The sequence below is a fragment of the Nicotiana sylvestris genome, chromosome 11, assembly GCF_000393655.2.
Source record: "Nicotiana sylvestris chromosome 11, ASM39365v2, whole genome shotgun sequence".
NCBI classification, from domain to species: domain Eukaryota; kingdom Viridiplantae; phylum Streptophyta; class Magnoliopsida; order Solanales; family Solanaceae; genus Nicotiana; species Nicotiana sylvestris.
The window spans coordinates 91,605,561-91,627,401 of NC_091067.1; the positions used below are offsets into that span (position 1 = coordinate 91,605,561).

General features: G+C 36.6%; 1 protein-coding gene across 1 annotated transcript; it reads left to right on the forward strand.

The window, feature by feature from the left end:
• Positions 1–3,412: 3,412 nt before the first annotated feature.
• On the forward strand, positions 3,413–4,198 carry LOC138881319 (uncharacterized). The gene has a single exon (XM_070161532.1). It carries the CDS (start codon positions 3,413–3,415, stop codon positions 4,196–4,198), a length of 786 nt encoding a protein of 261 aa, XP_070017633.1.
• The last annotated feature ends 17,643 nt before the right edge of the window (positions 4,199–21,841 follow it).

Consider the following 21,841-nt stretch of genomic DNA (forward strand, 5'->3'; position numbering starts at 1 on the left):
TGTCCTTCTTTTCATAGTTTTCAAACAAGGTCTTTGCCTAGAACTACATAGCTCACCCTAATCACTAATATAATAGATTTCAAATTGAACATAAACTATGCGCATTACACTAATGATAAATTAGGGTCCCTACGCATTAACTTTAAGCAGAGGGTGATGATTTTCTTTTTACCAAATCATGTTTTACCAATGGATAGATAGGATGACTTGTCCTTGACTAGTGTTGATGGGAAATGGTCCTCCTTTTTTGAAACTTATGGTGACATGTGTGTGCCCCCTATACTATTCATCAATACAATTTGTACATAAAATTTTTGGACTATGGAGTATGGACCTTCCACCCACATTTATTTAGTGCAACTAGCATAAGTGCAAGCATGTGCGAAAAGATCGGAAAAACTTACTAAGTACTTAATAGTTATAATAAATTTAACTTTTATAAATTTTCCCTAGATATTTTCTTTTTTTCTAGACGGCGGTGTTTCGATTACTTTCATGCATTTAACTAATTCATGAGGTACCAATAACTCTATCATTAACTTGGACTTAAAAAGATATGAAGCATTCCCCTAATATCCTATCCGTTGAGATTCAAACCTTGATTTTCAAAGTTATCATATTAGTTCACCTCTTCCATCGATGGCCACCCAACAAAGGAAGCATATGCTACAATAAAATACTAGTATCTTACTTTGTACATGCATTAATATCAATCTTGTTTTCCCGTCCCCCCTTCTCAGGGGCGGATCTAGCCTGTCATCTACAGGTTCCCGTAAACCCAATAGCTTTTGTCCAAACAGTGTAACTGTTTTCTAAAAATTCATTAAATATCTACAAATATTTAAACGTGAACCTAATTACTTTTAAAAATTTACTCGAAGTCGTTACAGGAACCCATAAACATTAAATCTTGGATACGCCCCTGCCCCTTCTTCCCGGATCGGTTCACAAGTGTAAGGGAACTGGGCCAATATATGAGCTCTGCATAAGCAACTTAAAATGTGGAAAATTGGTAATTTAGGACAACTTAATTAAATGGGCGATTTAAGCAACTTCCCTTCATACTTCTTTGTTGAAATTTTCACTAAATTTAAGTTAGTAAATTCGTTTAGACATTTAAGCCATCAGAAACTGAAGGAATCTTGATGTGTGAAATGGGTGACTGACGGGTAATCTTTTATCAATAATCATAATAAACCAAACTAATTTTGTTACTGGGCTGACGAGTAATTCTTTTTCCCCATAATAATTGTGCTTCCGCAACCATTAAGAAATCATTTTACAATGCGGACTGCTTTAGTTTATGAATATTTGAGAATAATATGTACATTTATATAAAGGATAGGACGCGACATTGGTAAAGCATGATTGTTGTATCTTCTAAATATTGTTCCGACAATATCATTAGTTAAATGATTTTTTTCTCTTAAGGAAATTGAGTTTCAATTGATCGAAGTTCATTATTAAAAGTTCAAATGAGAAATGAACTACTCCCCCCGCTCAATCTATGTAAATGTATTCGATTGAGCACGAAATTAAAGAAATAAAGGAAGATTTTTAAAGTTTTTGATATAAAACAAACTATAAAAATTTTGGGAATAAAACTCATTAAAGATAAAAAGAGAAATTTAAAATTAAATTGTTATTAAATATAGAAAAGTATTATTTTTTGGGATATACTAAAGAATGTCAAATAAATTGGGACGAAATAATAGCTGCACACTGCGCAAGTATTGTTTATCCACACAGCAACTGTACTTGTCAAGGAATTTTTATCAACGCTTTACCTTTTCCTTTATTTATCTTTGTATGTATTTTTCTTTTTCCTTATGGTCCTTTCTTTTTCTTTTTTCTTTTTATCCCTTCACCCCTTACCAATTTCAACATCAACATAATATATAAAGCCTTAGGATGCAATAGTCAAAGGGATAGTTCACTTTAGTCACATGCATTGCTTTCCTCCAACTATTTTTTTTTCTCATAACCTGACACTTCTTTTAAATTTTTTGAAAAACAGGCCTGACGCTTATTTGATCATTTTATAAATTGGTATGGCATTATTGTCAACAAGATGTAAAGGGATTACTTAGGGATCATAAAATTTTAATAAACAATTTACAATTTATCCATTGTTAATTGCTAACCGTTACGTCCTTAACCCTTTACGTTTATATCTAGGGGCATATCTAGAGCACAAAGACTGGTTTACCGAAATCCAGTTATTTTTATTTATATCTTATATATGTACTAAGAAATTCATTAAATATTTATAAATATCATATTGTGAACCCATAAACTACTGTAAATTAAGTTGAGATTATTGTAGGAATTCATTAGCTTTAAATCTTTGTTCTGCCTCTGTTTATTTCTTTATGAGCTTTCTCCTTATATCTCTTTCTAGTAATTTCAAATTCCACAAATATCATAAAAGTGTGATAAAAAATGGTAAATAACAAATCTATAAAGAAAACAAAAACACTTTAGCTCGTACTCTTCCAATTCATTTAATTTTTCTTTTCAAGCAAATAGAAGCATTGCTTGACGGAGTTAATAAGAAGAAGAAGAAAACAGTTTAAGAGAAAAGCTATACCATTGCCAATTCGTATACCGACACAAGCTAACACTAACTTTTAATTTAGGAGTTAATAATATATCTAATTTTATATATATATATATATATATATATATATATATATATATATATATATATATATTGGTAAGAGGGGAAACTCGCAGTCGCTACAACCTCTGCCACAACCTCTGCCCTTCGGGTGAGCACTTTGTGCACACTAGGTGTACAACTGTCAATGAGCTGTAATTAACAGTTTTAATTAAGTTAAGATAGGTAGGTTGTTAGTTGTATAAGTAGTAGTTAGTTCGTTAGTTATATTACTGTACAAATTTCGTTTTTACTGTTCTTCTAATGGAACCTCTCTTCTCTCTTCTCTCCAATATCTTCTGTGTTTGAACTCGTTAGACTCCATAGTTGAGCTCTTCAATATGGTATCAGAGTTGTGCGTTAGATCCTTCAGCTCAGCAAGTAGTAGACGAGTGTCAAGCAACATTCGTTGAGTCAATTTCTCAGCTAAGAGCAAAAGTTCCAAAATTAGGGCTTTTTTTGTATCTGGATGGAACTCAACGAGCAGCTTGTTTCCTTTGAAAAATTGCGAGTACAATCCAGTGCTCGATTGTGATTTTGAGGCGTTTCTGCTGAAATTGCATCTCAATAATGCCGACAAATGAAGAAATACCATTTGCTCAAACCTCAGGTACACCAGCTGCTTAACCACAGAACCTAGAGCTTGTTCATCACAATCATCCGCTATACATTTATCCTTCAGACACTTAAGATTCTGTTCTTATCTCAATTCAACTTCAAGGTTCTAAAAATTACTCGATTTAGAGTAGATCTATGAAAATTGTTCTTCACTGTAAAAACAAATTAGGATTTGTGTTAGGAACCTGTAGAAAGGAGATGTATGATGTTAGCCTACACGAGTTGTGGGATAGGTGTAATGCAATTGTGTTAGAATGGATAATGAACACAGTCTCTCCAAGTCTAATTAGCACAATAATATATGCTTCTAATGCATATAAGGTGTGGGAAGACTTAAGAGAGAGGTTTGAAAAAGTGAATGCATCTAGAGCCTGTTATTTGCATAAGGAAATTGCCACACTTATTCAGGGAGTGTCTTCAGTATCTGTGTATTTTTCGAGATTACGTGAACTGTGGGATGACTATGAAACTCTGGATCCTTCACCCTCTTGTGGATGCCCTGAGTCTAGGCAACATGCTGAATATTATAGAGTTCAAAAATTGTATCAATTCCTGTCAGGTTTACATAAGTCTTATGAGAATGCTAAGAATCAAATTCTCATGATTAGACCACTGCCAAACATAAACCAAGCTTATGTTATGATTGTTAATGTTGAGAGCCAAATGAAAACAGGTGGAGGGAATACTAGTGGTGTTGGTACTGAAATTGGAGAACATGCTGCACTCCTAAGCAATAGAGGAGCAAGTAGAGGTGGCTACAGACCTAGAAACAACTATGGGAATGGGAAGGTTCCCCCTTATTGTGAATACTTCAAGTTCAAGGGTCACACAAAGGATAGTTGCTATACGCAACATGGTTATCCAGTTGATTTCAAGTATAAAAGAAAGGATGAGGACCTAACAACTATGCCAACAATGTGATCAATACTAATTCAACATCTTCAGCACTTGATATGCAGCAGAATCTGTCTTAGTCTAGTTGTCAGGATGCTGGGAGCTCTTCAACTACACAATTCTCATCACCTGCTCAATTCTTCATGCCAGAACAATACTCTCAGATTTTGCAAATGCTGAACCAAGGAAAAGAAGTTGAACATGTAGCCAACACATCTAAAGTAGGACCTGCAGGTATTACTACATCCCTTATGTCTAATCTAGTTGACAATAACTGGATAGTTGACACATGGGCTACTAACCACATAGTACACAACTTGGAGTTACTTAGTAAATTCAAGGAGTTGACAGGTTTGGAAATAAACAAAGTACATCTACCAACTGGAGAACAAGTAATTATTCAGAAAACTGGTGATTCATATATTTTTCAAGATAGAACTCTTCATAATGTTCTATACATTCCATACTTCAAGTATAATTTGTTATCAATCTCTAAGATCATCAAAGAGCTAAAATGTCTAGCAGTATTCTTTTCTGATTTCTATTTATTTCAGGAACTCTTTGGTGGGAAGGTGATAGGGATTGGTAGGGAGGATCAGAGTCTCTATATACTGAAAGCCAGTTCACAAGGAGGACTCAATCTTGATTCTGCCAGTAAACATAGTCTGCCTGCCTCATATGTAAATAGCTCATGTGTAAATAACATTTTTAGTTTCAGTACTAAGAATAAAACTGAGGATGAACATACATCTTGTGATAGCATATCTTTGTGGCATAGGAGGCTTGGACATCCACCTTTGAAAGTTTTGGGAAGTATTAGTACTCTGAAAAACTTACATGTGAAAGATCACAATTGTACTGTATGTCCTATTGCCAAGCAAATAAAATTACCCTTTTTCTTAAGTAATAGTAGTTATATTTCTGCATTTGATCTTATCCATGCATGTTGATGTTTGGGGACCATATAGAGTTCCAAAACATGATGGTAAGAGATACTTCATGACCCTGGTAGAAGACTACTCAAGATATACTTGGATCTTTTTAATGAATAATAAGTCTGACTCTGTTGTTATTCTAAGAGATTTTCTTGTATTGATCAATACTCATTTTAATTGTGTTGTTAAGTGTTTCAGAACAGACAATGGATCCGAGTTCTTCAATGAGCAGGTAAATCAGCTACTTAAGGAACATGGAGTGATTCATCAAAGTTGTTGCATCTACACACCTCATCAGAATGGGGTGGTAGAAAGAAGACACAGATATATCTTGGATATGGTTAGAGCCTTGAGGTTTTAGGCATTCATTCCCTTAAAGTTTTGGGGAGAATGTGTCACAACTGCAGTGTATCTTTTGAATAGGCTACCTACCATTCTTCTATAGGGCCAATCTCTATTTGAGCAACTGTTTTCCAAAGCTCCTTCCTTACAGCATTTAAAGATATTTGGTAGCTTATGTTATGCCACTAATGTGAAGAAAACTGACAAGTTATGTCCTAGAGCAATACCTGTTATGCATTTGGGGTATTCTGTTACTCAAAAAGGCTATCATTTGTATGATCTCAGTAGTAAAGACTTTTTTGTTGGTAGAGATACAGTCTTCAAGGAAGACATCTTTTCTTTCAGAGATATGAAGTCTCAGATCACATCTTTATTTCCTATTCTAGAACTTAAAATGTCTGATCTTGTATCCTCTGCCATTTCTGAGGAGACTTTTCCTTCCTCTTCTTCTCCTGCTTCTCCTGGTATCTCTCTTCCACCATATTCTCCTGGTATCTCTCCTTCTTCTTCTCCCAGTTCTTTATTACCCTCTCAGCCTGTGGTTCAGCCAGCTGTAGAGGATCACAGAAGATCTTCTAGACCCTCTAAACCACCTGTGTGGATGCAGGACTATGTAGTGAAGTCTAAGCTGTCTTCATGCCCTTATCCTATCTCCTCCTATATTTGTTATGATCACCTCTTCCCTACCAACAAAGCTTCCTTGGCTGCTTACTAAGCAGTTCTTGAGCCTTCATCCTATGCTGAAGCATGCAAAGATCCTCTCTAGGTTGATGCTATAAAGGCAGAAATAGCAACACTTGAAGAAAACCAAACTTGGGACATAGTTGACTTGCTTCAGGAAAAATCTCTCATTGGTTGAAAATGGGTGCTCAAGGTGAAATACAAATCAAATGGAGAGGTTGAACGATATAAAGTCAGGCTTGTAGCAAAAGGCTATAGTCAACAGAAAGGATTGGACTATAATGAGACATTCTCTTCTGTGGCCAAAATGGTTACAGTAAGGTCTGTGGTGGCTCTAGCAGCAGCTTCTCACTGGTACTTATTTCAGATGGATGTGCATAATGCATTTCTCCAATGGGATCTTTCTGAAGAAGTCTTTATGCAAATTCCAGATGGCTTTTCAAGCTAGGGGAGTATCAGAAGGTATGCAAGCTCAACAAGTCCTTGTATGAGCTCAAACAAGCTCCTAGACAGTGGAACTTGAAGTTAACAGAAGCTCTGTTGGATATGGGGTTCAAACAGTCTCATAATGACTATTCTCTCTTTACACGACAAAAAGGATCAAATCTGGTGGTCATTAGGGGTGTTCATGGTTCGGTTTGGATCGGTTTTTTCCTAAAAAGAAATCAAACCAAGTAAGTCGGTTTTTCAAATATTATAACCAAACCAATTAAGTCGGTTTTTTCTCGATTCGGTTTATGTCGGGTTTTGTCGGTTTTTCGGTTATTTGTCGGTTTTTTCTTAAATATAAGACATACACTACTAAACACATATTCCGGCGATCACATTTTTAATGTAACACTATCAAATCAATTGCCCTTTGAGAAATCTATTATTTACTAAGATATATTGATGATAATTGAATCAAAATAGTGTTGAATAATTTAAGGACTCAATTAAAAATATATATTTTTTAACATGAAATGGATTCTTACACTTAACAAAAGAAAATTATCAATCAAACTAAAATGTAAAGGTAAAGAACTGTACTAAAAGTACAAACGATTAACATTCATCATAAAATTTTTGAAACTTTATATAAAAATACACACACACACACACATACATATATATATATATATATATATATATATATATATATATATATATAGGTGTAATAATAAATTTGAAATAACTACTCTTATAGTCGGTTTGGTTCAGTTTTTTTCGGTTATTTTGTGATTAAAATCAAAACCAAACCAAATTTGATCGGTTTTTAAAATTCAAAACCAAAACCAAACCAAACCAAAAAGTATCAATTTTTTTGGTTAGTTTGGTTTGGTTTTCGGTTTGGTTCGATTTTTCGGGTTTTTTTGAACACCCCTAGTGGTCATACTATGTGGATGATCTCCTAGTAATAGGAACTAACTTGAAGCTGATTGAGCAAGTGAGGAAGGACTTACAATTCAGATTCAAAATGAAAGGCCTTGGGGAATAAAAATACTTCTTGGGCATTGAATTTTCTAGATCAGAAAAAAGGAATTCAAGTGTGCCAAAGAAAGTATGCACAACTATTTTCTGAACTAGGTTTGTTAGGTGGAAAGCCAGTAACTACTCCACTAGAGTTCATTCACAAGCTAACCTCTATGGAATTTGATAAGGTTGTCACCAAGAATGGTAGTGATAATGACAATGAACTTGAAGACAAAGTGAAATATCAGAGAATAGTAGGCAGACTCTTACCTGACATAACCTTTGTGGTTTAAGTACTTAGTCAGTTAATGCATGCTCCTAAACAGTCTCACATGACTGCTGCCATGAGAGACATCAGGTATATTAAGGGAACTCCAGGTCTAGGTCTGTTCATGCCAGTAGATGGAAGTTTGAAGTTGACTGCCTACTTTGATTCAGACGGGGTGCTCGTGTGGAAACAAGAATATCATTAACGAGTTATGTGATCAAGTTCGGAGAAACTTTGATATCCTGGAAATCAAATAACCAAGGAATGTCGCGCCCCTTTTTTCTCGCGAAATCGGGGTTGTGACATTTGGGAGGACAACTCGTCCCCTTTTGGGAGTTGGGTTTTGGAATTTGAAGAGTCGCCACCTAATGATTAAGTGCATTAGGACACTAAGAAGGGTTTGAGTTTGAAGAACCAGAGTTCGGGTAAGGGCTAGAAATTATCTCGGGGGGAAGGTGTTAGGCACCCCTCAAGATCCACTAGTGTGGTTCCCGGCCATGTTACAATTATGACTTCACATAATCAAGTAAGAAATTAAGGGCCTCAAATAGAAGGGGATTTTCACATATTATTGCAAGCAAATTGAAAGTTTGAAGAGAATAAAGAAAGCAGAAATTTTTCGGACAATAAAACAAGTTAAAAGAAAGGGGGGTCCTAGGTTCAAACAATATGGATCACATCAATGCAATACCCGGCAATCGCTCCTCAGAAGAGGGGTTGCACGTGGTATTAGCGCACCGGTAATCACATCCATATCTACCCCTTCCACCCCGTTAAGGTAGTAAAGCGCAGAATGGTGTTGTTACTTATTGCATGCTAGTACCCGCCCCAATCCTTATCAGTCCCGGAGGCATTTGGAACTACTAGTCCTAAAGGGAAGGGAAATTTGGCTTTCCAGAGTTTTAAAAGGATAAAATTCTAGGGCGACAATCAAAACATATAAGGCAGGTATGGGGAGAACACATAACAGTTTAAAGGGCTCAAATAGGCATCCTCAACTTAAAGAGAGATTGTTTAGCATGTCTTGCATGTACTGGTTATGGTCTGAATTAAATTAAAGTGTAGGATAGGCTGATTCATCACATATTTCTCAGATGAGGAGTCCGAATTTGCCTTTCCTGGTTGTGATTTATCAAAGACTGATGCAGTTAATCAGTTATATACTGGCTTGCCTAGGTGAGACTTATAGGCATGATATCTACCAGTGCTTACTCCGATTTTAAAGAAGGCTTACTGATTGCGGAAAACACATAAGTTCTGCAGATGTTAGATGACATTACTACTGATTATAGACTTGTAGATGAAATAAACGAATCCGATTCAACTAGTTACTCCTATAGGATTGATTTCTAGGCGTCGTTGATTTTAAGACGATTATAAAAGTGCAGGGAGTCCTATAGACATGGTATCTAGAAGGCAGTTGATTATTGTTTTAACCTATAACCGTTTGCCTAATGATTGATAAAAAATGCAGAAGTGCAGAAACTATAAGCAGGATTTCTATATGCCATGCACGAGTGAAGAAAACTTATAGGCAGGATTTCTATATGACGTGCATGAATGCAAAAAACTTATAGGCAGGGTTTCTGATGCGGAAATGCAGAAAACTTATAGGCAGGATTTCTATATGACATGCATGAATGCAGAAAACTTATAGGCAAGATATCTATATGATATGCGAAAGTGTAGAACTTGTGAATAGTAACGCCTATGAGCATACTGTCTACCCTTTGCATACATAAGTGACCCTCCCCTTTTCACTAGAACCCCATAAGTTATTACAATATATTACAGACCAGAATGAATTAAGAAAAGTAAAATTACATCAGAAATTAAGCTACAACCAAGGAGCCTAATTCAGACTCAAAGTCTAACAATATGAGGTGAACCAACTTCCAGGATTAGGTTTCCAAAGCCTTATCTTATTTGGGAAGTGTCAAAGTTCCTCAAGAGCCTCAAATGGACTCCGAGCAGTGCTTATAACCCAAATATATTGCAGAATTAAGAGCATAGTGCAGTGTGGAAATGCCAGCCCTCAGATGTCCAAGTTCAGAGGGAACTCAAGGTCCCAAAGAAAGGCTCATAAGGGGGGGGGCAAAACTTAGAATCTAAGAGTAAGTGTAAGTGCATAGAGGGGGAATTAGGGAGAGCCATGGCAGGCTAGTGGTCATGCCCAGCAATCAGGAGTGCTGGCACACCCACGACTAGCCTATTAGCCACATTTTGAGAGTTGGGATCCATTGAGGATCAGGTTCAGACCTAAGCAGCAATTTGGATACTGTCAGGCCATGAACCTTAACTCAAACACATAGAAGGGAGTGGGGGTATAGGGAGCTCATAACAAACAGCAGATGCAAATAGAGAGTAGCATACTCAATACATAATATGAATAGCAAAGTATACAGGAGTGTAGCAACTGTAAAATAAACATATAGGGATGGTGCTGAAATCGAAATTAAGGCATACCAATTTTAGGGAAACAAATAAGTGAAAGCTGAAGTCTTGTAAACCAAATTGCAAGCAAAAAGTACAAATGATCTCAGAAGAGAGTAGAGTATTGAAAGAGTATTATAATTGAGAGGTGTATGTGTACAAGTGTTGAATTCGAAGTGTTGAACTGAAGGTTCAAGGTGTGTAAGTGCAGAAGGGTCGTGCCCCTTCTATAGTGCAGAAAACAAGTAAGAAAAGGTAAGGGAATAGTTTGCAATCAATCACACAGAATCTCCCTTCAGTTAAGGGATTATGATTTCAAATGGGTAGAAGATAATTATGTAAAGAATTGGATTAAAATCTTTTCCAAAGTAGTACAAGAAGGGCAAATACATAGAAACTCTTTAAGGAAAGAGTTTGATAGCAACATGGTTTGTGCAAATAAGGAAAGGCAATGAATCATCAGCCAGTAAAAATCAGAAATTGAGTTTTGGTATGAATGAATCCAACCAGAAAAGGTGAAGAAAGGTTTAATTAAAGAAAAACAGTAACAATCAATCAAACCCTATTAAAAGGAATTCGGAATCAATCGATAGTTGGCAAAACCTCTTTTAAAGGAAGAATTCCTCATATATAAAGCATACAGACATGTCAAACAAGAAAGAACTGTCATGCTAATTAGAAAGAATCTAGCATAGGAAAGTTCAGAGTCACAAACAAAGAGGCCCAAATTCAGTACATAGACTCAGACTTAGTTCGAGAGAATCCAGGGTTCCATAATAGAACCCTAGTCCAAACATAAGATCAAACTCACCAAAAACCCCAAATCCTAGGGTTTTCAACTCGAGTCAGATGCAGAGACGAGAAGACACATAACTGAAACAGGCTCAGAGGTCTCTGTCAAAGGCTCATGAGAAAACAAACAGGTAAAATAGCAGGTTCGAAACAAACATAGTGAAAAAGCTGCTTTGAAGCATAAAAAACATGTTTTAAGAAAAGCTTGGAACTTAAACAAGTTCAGAAGACAAAGAGGTAGCATAAACTTAAGGAAACAGTAAATGAAACATGTTTAGAAAAAATTCAAACAAAGTCCAGAAGAAGGCAAATAAGAACTAAGAGCTTAGTAGAAATTACAGTAAAAGAACACAGGGTTAAACGAACGCATAAGATAAACGTGTGAAAGCATGATATAGAAACCAGTAGAAGAAAGAACGGAGCACAGTAGAAGAATATGCATAATAAGGCGAACCTAAGAACAAAGGAGAAGGACATGCGAGGTAGAAAAGAGAACATAAAAACATAGCATAGATAGATTCACACAAAGAAAAGAAGAAGAGGAGTCAGAAAACATTTTAAAACTTTTCAGAAACCCTAAATCGAAGAGAAACAAATTTTGAAAGAGAAGATTGGGGAAAACGTTTTAAAATTCCAGTAGAACACAGATATAGCATATATCTAAGAAAACAACTAGAGAGAACCTCGAATAGGTTAGGGTTTCAGAGAAACCCTAGAAATGAGAAAGGCTTGGAAGAAAATCTGATCCTGAATCGAAAAAGACTCGTATTGCTTGAACACGCCGGAATAATGGCCGGAGGAGCCATAGATCTACAGATCTGAGAAGGATCTGAAGAGAGTCATCGGAGTTGGGCCTCAAAGCTTCGAACATCCATGGTTTGATGGTGGAGGGGGGTGAGTACCAACCATCCATGGCCTGAGAAGCCACAGATTTCGGTGGAAACATGGTAGAGTAAGGTGGGAGATGGCTAGGGTTTCAGAGAGCTTGAGAGTGTTTTTGAGAGACGAAGGGTTTTAAAGCGACGGGTCAGGTGAGAATGAGGGAGATTAGGGTAGTCGTTTAGGAGTTAAAAAGGAAAGGGCTAGTTTTGGCCGTTGATCTTGAGTGATCAACGGTCCAGATTTTAGTGGTATGTATGGAACGAGTTGGGTTATTTAAAATCGGGTCGCGGGTTGGGTTAAATTTGGAATTGGGTTGGTTTTAATTTGGGCGGAATTGGGGTTAAAATTGAAAGGAAATGAGGCTGTAATTGAAATAGAAATAGGCTAAATATTAAATAGCCAGTTTTTCCTTTTTATTTATAAAAATAGTAATGATGATTTTAAAAGTAAATTAAAAGTACCGAGCCAACAAATAATATATAAATATCAATTTAAAAATACTGAAACAAATTTTACAATTATAAAATGCTATTATTCTTAAAATAGGCTAGAATTGCAATTATATGCAATTTAGTCTTTTAAATACCAAATAAATTTGTAAAAATGTACAAAAAATTATCTTAGCTATATTTTGGTATAAATATGGGAATAAAATAAATTATTCACCAAAATTAATGATTTTGGGAATAATTATGGATTTGTACTGCTAAAATGGATAGTAAATTGATTTTAAAAACTCTTCAAAAGATTGGAAAAATACTGAAACACTTCGGTATGCTTATGTATGCATGTATATGCTATTTTAAAAGTATTTTGTATATAAAAGTACATAGGAAAAAAATGGGTATCAACAAGGAACAGTCTCAAGAAGCTCAGCTGAAGCAGAATTCAGAAGCATGGCCACAACAGTAGCAGAATTTATATGGCTAACAGGACTATTTAGAGAGCTTAACATTGAGGTTGAAGTTCCAATATACCTTTTTTGTGATAGCAAAACTGCTATTCAAATTGCAGTTCATCCCATCTTTCATGAAAGGACAAAGCATATTGACATAGACTGTCACTTTGTGAGGAAAAAAATTCAGGAAAGTCTGACTCAAACGCAGCATATTGGAACCAAAGAACAACTTGCAGATGTGCTAACAAAGAGCCTGTGTAGTCCACAACATGAGTACGTAGTGAGCAAGCTGGGAATGAAGAACCTGTTTTCATCCCTCAGCTTGAGGGGGAGTGTAGAGAACTCTAGGTGTATGGGTGTACAGATGTCAATGAGCTGTAATTAAGTTAAGATAGGTAAGTTGTTAGTTGTATAAGTAGTAGTTAGTTATTTACTTATACCACTGTACAGATTTCATTTTTATTGTTCTTCTAATGGAACCTCTCTTCTTCTTCTTCTCTCTTCTCTCCGATAACTTCTATGTTTGAACTCGTTAGACTTTATACCTGAGATCTTCAACATAAACCTCGTGTAATAGCCTGCAAATCGCACTAGGCAACCCCTGTGTGGCACGCTCAACCTAGAAGGCATTGAGGGGGGATTCGATCCCAGGTCATCTATATGGATGACCACCCTCCAAACCAACTGGGCAACCCCGAAGGGTTAATTTTGTACTCCCTTTGTTTCAATTTATGTGAACCTATTTGACCGGATACGGAGTTTAAAAAAATGAAGACTTTTGAAATTTGTGGTCCTAAATAAGTCAAAAAGGGACCCAGAGTATTTGTGCGGTTATAAAAGCTTCTCATTAATGGTAGAACTGGAAGTTTAAGCTAAATTATTTCAAATTTAGAAAGAGATCATTCTTTTTGGAACGAACCAAAAAGAAATAGAGATTCACATAAACTGGAACGGAGGGAGTATATATTATGTATCATGTAGAGCTGAGAATTTTTCATAATAATAAATCCACAAAATTACTACTCGTTTGTTTTAATAAATCCACAATTAATTCGATTCTTATTATATAAAATTTTAGCTTAACATTAGAACCTTTTTCAGTCGAGTGAGTGGCTTTTCGACTTTAATTGGATAGTTTAATCCATTCTGGTCACTACGTACAAAGAACGTCCTTTTAAAGATCAACACAGTCCTTAGGAAATCTTTCATTGTCAGAAGTAAATCTAAAGCAAAACATGTTTCATTCTAATGTTCAGTAACAAACATAGGAGTAACTATGATCTAGGTGTATCGGGAAAAATTGAGTTTACATATTAAAGTGGAATAAAGATGACGTATCAAGATACATAGACTAGTCAAAGAGTTACAGCTGGCAAAGAGACACGAGTTGCAATAGATACGAGCAAAGGCAAAGGAAGAGGCACGGGCAGATATTCAAAGGACTCGGCGCCCATATCTATTTAAGTCATTTAGGTCCAGGAATCAAGGGGAATGAATCTGACAATATATAAGAGTACAGATACAGTATTTAGTGAGCATTAAATACTGAATACGTTAGAAAATCTGTATTAAATACAATGATTGTGTAATGTAGCATTCAATGTCTTTAATTACTCAGAATAGCCTTATTATGACAAGGGCAAAACGCATATCTCCCAAATAGCTATAAAAGGGAGATAACTGATCAATTGTATGGACACGAAATACTATCTGAATATATTGATTTACTTATTTTTCTTCTGATTATATTATTGCTAGCCAAATTACTTTCTTTCATAAATTCTTTTGATTATCAGTAACCTGAGTTCTTCTAAATTAAAGTTTTGACCGAAATCCCATTTTTTGGTTAAACAAATTGGTTCCGTTACCGGGAATCTGATAATCTATTCTCTTTTAGCTTAACTTCTCTTGTTGTATCAACCATGTCGAACAACAATGACGACATTCAAGGAAACCGAGAAAACCAACAGGATCAGGGTAATCCACAGAATACTAACACCCTGGTCTCTTCTCCACGAGATTCTCCTCGGCGGTCTCGTGAAGGCACTCCTGAGGGATCTCATACGAATAGACACGCTCAATTTGAAAATGCTGAGGCTATCGATGGAGCTTTGCAAAAACTAATTGCTGCACAGGCCAATAAAGCTCCTGAGGCATGTGTTAACCAGTTACCTGCTGCAACACCCACACCCACTCTAAATAACAACACTTTGGAGAACCCTCGTTTCGGGCTTGTTAACTCAGGTAGCGGTGGAACTTCCAGTGAACCATAGGAGGGAGAACCAGGTAATTTAATCAATTCTGATTTACAAAATTTAGTACTAACATTGCAGAAACAGCTCAAGGAGCAAAGTGACCGCATAGAGCAAATACCCGGGGTGCCGCCCGTAATCAAAGGGGTAGATATGGATAAATATTCACAGCAAACCTGGAAACCAAGTGCTACTCCCCTACCAATTTCAAAGAAATTCAAAATGCCTGATATTCCAAAATATGATGGAACAGCAGACCCACGAGATCACGTGACTGCATTCACAATAGGCGTAAAAGGCAACGACTTGACTAAGCAGGAGATTGAATCAGTATTAGTCAAAAAATTCGGTGAAACATTCACCAAGGGAGCATTAACATGGTATTCTCTTTTACCCAAAAATTCTATAAATTCTTTTGCTGAGCTTGCAGATTCTTTAATCAAAGCACACTCGGGAGCTCAAAAAGTCGAAAAAAGAATGGAAGATATTTTCAAGATCAAGCAAGGGGACTCAGAATTGCTTAGAGAGTTCGTGGACAGATTCCAATGTGAAAGAATGACATTACCACGTGTACTAGATAATTGGGCATTTATAGCTTTCACAAGCAATTTGAATGAAAAAAGCTCAGAAGCTACGAGGCGACTCAAAGAAAGCCTTCGTGAATTCCCAACTACAACGTGGAATAACGTTTACAACAGGTATAGCACGAAGCTGAGGATAGAAGAAGATACTGTTCCACGACTTCAAAAAGAAGAAAAGGTAAGTTCGAGATGTGCGGAGACCGAAAAAAATCCGGTAAAAACAGGTACGAGCCATACATGGGACCTACGGGAAAAGACTCACGATAAAAGTAGGACAATCAAAGGTATGATCACAGATCAAGGAATAGAGAGTCAGGTTCTTCATCAAGATTTAGAAACGATCGAAATACCTATGAGTCACTAGATAATGATAGAAATTTGAATGCGAGATTTGGCGGTTATAGTTTCAACATGAGCACTTCCGAGCTCGTAGCTATTTTGAGGAGCATGGGAGATAAGGTATGATGGCCAAAAGAGATGAGATCGAATCCAAACAGGAGCAACCCTGATCATTGGTGCGAGTTTCATAATGACCATGGGCATAAAACGGCAGATTGTAGGTTTTTACAAAGTGAAGTTGATCATTTATTAAAACAAGGATATCTCACTGAGTTGTTCAGTGAGAAAGGTAAGTAAGCTTACATGAAGAACAGGCAGGAGCCCCCGAAGCCACCTTCTCCCATAAGAACCGTCAACGTTATAAGCGAAGGTGAAGACATCAATGGCATATCATACACTGCAGCTAACAAAATTTCCAAAGTTACAATCACCCAAGGGAAACGGGTGCGGCATGTCATAGAGGAAGAAAGCATTACATTTGATGATGCAGATGGCGTATTAACCCCTCATAACGATGCACTGGTAATATCTCTAATTGTACATGATACTAATGTAAAACGAGTTTTGATTGATCCAGGTAGTTTCGTGAACATTATTTTGCTAAGAGTATTACGTGATATGTAAGCAGAAGATAGAATAATACCAAAGGTGCATACTCTATCTAGATTTGACAATTCTAGTGTTGTGATGAACGGAGAGGTAACACTCACCACATTCGCAGAAGGAGTCGTCAAGGATACAAAGTTTCAAGTAGTAGATATGGAGATGGCTTACAATATGATCCTTGGGAGACCATGGATCCATGAAATGGATGTTGTTCCTTCAACCTTGCATCAAGTCATTAAATTTCCATCACCCTGGGAGTATGTCAAATTCATGGAGATCAACATACATCCAGGAGCATCAATTCTGTAGCAGATTCAAGTACGAAAAATGAAGGAAAATAGCAATCACAGAAGACAGTTAAGGACACCACAACACAAACCTCAACTGAACACGGACGAACAGATGTGGATTCAAGGCCTGACACCATTCAAGAACCAGAAGAAAATGAAAATATCAAAACAACAATTGAGGAATTGGAGCCTGTTGTGTTATTCGCTCAATGGCCTGATAAGAAAGTCTACGTAGGGCCAATCTTAGCCAAGGCATGAGAGGTGATGACTCTCAAATTAAATGAAGACCCACCATACCCTCCTGTCAAGCAAAAGAAAAGAAAGCAAGGAACTTTCAAGAATCAGGTGATTCAAGAAGAGGTTCAAAAATTGTTGAAGATTGAATCCATCCGCGAGGTAAAGTATCCTAATTGGTTAGCCAATACTGTTGTAGTTCCAAAGAAGAACGGTAAGTGGCGAGTTTGTGTAGATTACACAGACCTGAATAAAGCTTGCCCTAAAGATTCATTTCCCCTACCACATATAGATCAGCTGATTGATGCAACTGCAGGGCATGAACTATTAAGCTTTTTAGATGCATATTCAGGTTATAATCATATCAAAATGAATCCGGGAGATGAAGAAAAAACTTCATTTATAACAGACAGAGGGACTTACTATTATAAAGTAATGCCTTTTGGTCTCAAAAACGTTGTTGCAACATATCAGAGGCTGGTTACTAAAATATTTCAAGAACATTTGGGAAAAACCATGGAGGTTTATATAGATGATATGCTCGTTAAAACTCAGCATTCAAGAGATCACATATCACACATGTCTGATACTTTTCAAATTCTGCGCAAATTTAATATGAAGTTAAATCCTGAGAAATGTGCATTTGGTGTTGCGTCAGGTAAGTTTTTAGGGTTTCTTGTTTCTAACCATGGTATTGAAGTAAATCCCGCACAGATTAAGTCCATTGAAGAAATCCCTGATATGCTTTCAAGTAAAAAAGAAGTTCAGAGATTAATAGGAAGAAATGCAACCTTGGGAAGATTCATTTCCAAATCATCAGAAAAGTGCTTTAAATTCTTTTCAGCTCTTAAAAAGCAGGATTATTTTGAATGGAATGAGGAATGTCAGCAGGCACTCAGAAATTTGAAAACGTACTTATCAAATCCACCATTGCTGGCAAAACCAAAGGTTGAGGAAAGACTTCTTATTTACCTTGCTGTTTCTGAAGTAGCGGTAAGTGCTGTTTTAGTCCGAGAAGACCAAGGTAAACAATCTCCGATCTATTATGTTAGTAAATCTTTGTTAGATGCAGAGTCACGATATCCTCAATTGGAAAAGCTTGCACTTGCATTAATCATGACATCTAGGAAATTAAGACCTTACTTTCAGTGTCACCCTATTGCTGTAGTAACTGCTTATCCCTTACGTAATATATTGCATAAGCATGAGTTATCAGATAGATTGGATAAGTGGGCTATAAAATTAAGTGAATACGAAATTATATACCAACCTAGAACTGCTATAAAATCTCAAGTGTTAGCTGATTTCATGGCTGATTTTAGCCAAGGGATGCAATTAGAAGCAGATAAAGAATTACAGGTGTTCAATGGAGCTAACCCAGGAACTTGGACTTTATTCACTAATGGTTCATCTAACGTAAAAGGTGCAGGTTTGGGGATCGTATTGGTACCACCTACGGGTGAAATCATTTGACAAGCTATCAAATGCCATTCTATAACTAACAATGAGGCGGAATATGAGGCTATGATTGCAGGTTTAGAAGTGGCACGAGAACTCGGCATAAATTAGATTACAATCAAAAGCGATTCACAACTCGTAGTCAATCAAATGTTGAGGACTTATACGGCCAGGGAAGTAAGGATGCAACAATACTTAGCGAAGGTACGGGATTTGATAAAACAATTTCAAACCTGGAAAGTAACATTAATACCAAGGGATGAAAATGTTGAAGCTGACGCCCTAGCTAATCTTGCATCTGCGGCAGATGTGTCAAGCAATGAAAATGCTTCAGTTATTCATTTGTTTCATTCAGTTCTCGACCTCGATAAGAATGAGGTAAATTTTAATAACTTAACTTAGGATTGGAGGAACGAGATTGTTGCTTTTTTGCAGTATGGTACCGTCCCTGAAGATAAAAGAAAAGCTCATGCGCTTCGAAAAAAGGCTGCTCGGTATTGCTTAAAGCAAGGCAATCTTTACCGAAAAATGTTCGGTGGTCCCTTAGCAAGATGCCTCGGACCTTCTAAAACGGAGTACGTAATGAGGGAAATACACGAGGGGAATTGTGGGAATCACGCAGGCGGAAGATCATTGGTAAGAACCCAAATTAGGGCAGGGTATTATTGGCCTAAATGGAAGAAGAAGCAGAGAGTTTCATGGCTAAGTGCGATAAATGTCAAAGGTACGGTAACAATATGCATAGACATGCGGAGTTACTACATCCGGTCATTGCACCGTGGCCATTTATGAAATGGAGAATGGATATCGTGGGTCCATTACTACAAGTAAAAGGACAGGTAAACTTTTTGCTCGTACTCACTGATTATTTTACTAAATGGGTAGAGGCAGGGGCATTCAAATAGGTGCGAGAAAAGGAAGTGAAAGATTTACATTTGGCAGAATATCATATGCCGATTCGGTGTACCAAAAGAGATCGTGTGCGATAATGTCCCTCCGTTTATAGGAGCTCAAATCACGGAATTCTTTTAAAGTTCGCAGATTAAAAGGATCGCGTCTACGCCTTATCATCCGGTGGGTAATGGGCAAGCAGAATCAACAAATAAAGTCATTATCAACAATTTGAAGAAGCGTCTAGATGAATCAAAAGGTAATTGGCCAGAAATGTTACCTGGTGTTTTATGGGCATATCGCACAACCGCAAAAAACAAGCACAGGAGAAACACCATTTTCGTTGGTTTATGGAGCAGAAGATTTAATTCCCGTTGAGATAGGAGAGCCAAGTACGAGGTTTACGCAGGCAACAGAAGAGTCTAATGACGAAGAAATGCGTGTAAATCTTGATTTACTTGAAGAAAGATGGGAAGCTGCATTAATAAAAATGGCAGCACAGAAGCAAGTCATAGAACGGTACTACAACTGAAGAGCACACCTTAGATTCTTCAAAATTGGGGACTTCGTGCTCAAAAAGGTTTTCCAATCTACGAAGGCAGCTAATGCGGGTAAATTAAGTCCAACATGGAAGGGAACCTATAGAATTCATGATATTGCAGGTAAAGGAGCATATGAACCGGAAACAATGGATGGAAAAATACTACCTTCACATTGGAATGTTGTTCATTTGAAGAGATACTACTTCTAAGGAATACCCACGGTCAGGTATCTATGTTTTAAAATTCTATTTTCGAATTGTTAAAATTTTACTAATGATTTTAGATGATAGGCAAAAAGCTAGCCCGTACTAAATGATGAGCCACGACCTGCAAGGCACGTGGAATATATTAAACTTCCCGGCCCAGGGTTACAAATATTCTGATAGAAATTCAAAACAGGTTAAGCAGTCTTCATCTATAATCGCACCTCCAAGTCCCGTATGTTTTTCCTTTTTCAAGGAAAGGACCAAATGAGAGGAATAATCAAGTGCTCGAAGCTTCATACTTCAACACTCAAACACTTGAGGGACTACATAATATACACAGAGCATGTGTGTAAAGAAGGCAAAGAAGTCAAGTGCAGAGTAAAAGTCACGAAGTCACGAACTAAGGCCAAAGAAAACCTTACTATAGTTAGGGTAAAGGGTACGTACTGAAACGGGTTATAAATAAAAACCTCGTGTTTATTATTTTTACTTTTTTAAAGAAAAAAAAAAGAAATTGATCTGAGTGTAAATAAAAACCTTATCGTCACTTTGAAGGTATTCCCCTTCTCTTTTTTTCTTTTTCTATCTTTGAGGATTCTTATTTCCTTTTCCCCTTTTTAGGCCAACCTTATCGGCACAGAGATGATGAAAAGAGTTGCCCACTCAGATCAATTAGTGCGTGATGGCAAAGAAGTCAAGTGCAGAGTAAAAGTCACGAAGTCACGAACTAAGGCCAAAGAAAACCTTACTATAGTTAGGGTAAAGACTATGTACTGAAACGGGTTATAAATAAAAACCTCGTGTTTATTATTTTTACTTTTTTAAATCTGTTACAAGAAAAACAGTTACGAGAAAGTTATAGATGTAATTCAAATACATGTAAAGTGTTATTCAAAACTAGACAAGGTTCAAATTAAAACTTGTCAAAGTTATTTCAAAGAAACATGTGTGTTCCTATTTCTTTTATCGTATGTTAAACACCATTATGAATTTGAGACGGCTTCTTCATTAAATGTCGAATATAAAAGGGCCCTCTTTTATAAAACTTATGTTTAAATTAATTAGTCATAAGTTTAACAGAAGCATTTTTGAAGAATAAAAATGCAAATTATTCTGTAAGTCCTTAGAAATAAAGGCAAGAATAAAGTAAACAGAAGTTCAAGATAATAACAAGAAAACTTCTTAATATTTTAAAAAAAAACTTAAGACTAAGTACGTACTTAGTTGTAAAGCTACGAATTATTTATACAAAATTGCCCCATGCAAAAGGTCTGGGGACTTGCATTTCCAAAATAAACCCTCAAATGAAACCAAGGGTTTGATCACAATTTTCCAAATAAAACAAAAACAAAGATATTCAAACAACTAAAGCTGGTCACTGAGAAGTTGAAGGTACTGAAGCAGGAGTATCAATAGTTGCGGGATCAACTTGACTTGCAGCAACAGGCTCGACTGGGCTTGAAATAGTTGGGACCCGTATCGACTTCAACATTCACGGAAGCTTCGGCCACGGGAGAAGGAAAATCTTGAGTTTGCTGGCTTTCTCAATAGTTTCATTGATATTAGCCAACTCAGATTCCAAGTTGAA

Bases quoted from the DNA above. Each gene is read 5' to 3' on its own strand.
- LOC138881319 (XM_070161532.1), top strand. From the start codon at position 3,413: ATGAAAATTGTTCTTCACTGTAAAAACAAATTAGGATTTGTGTTAGGA.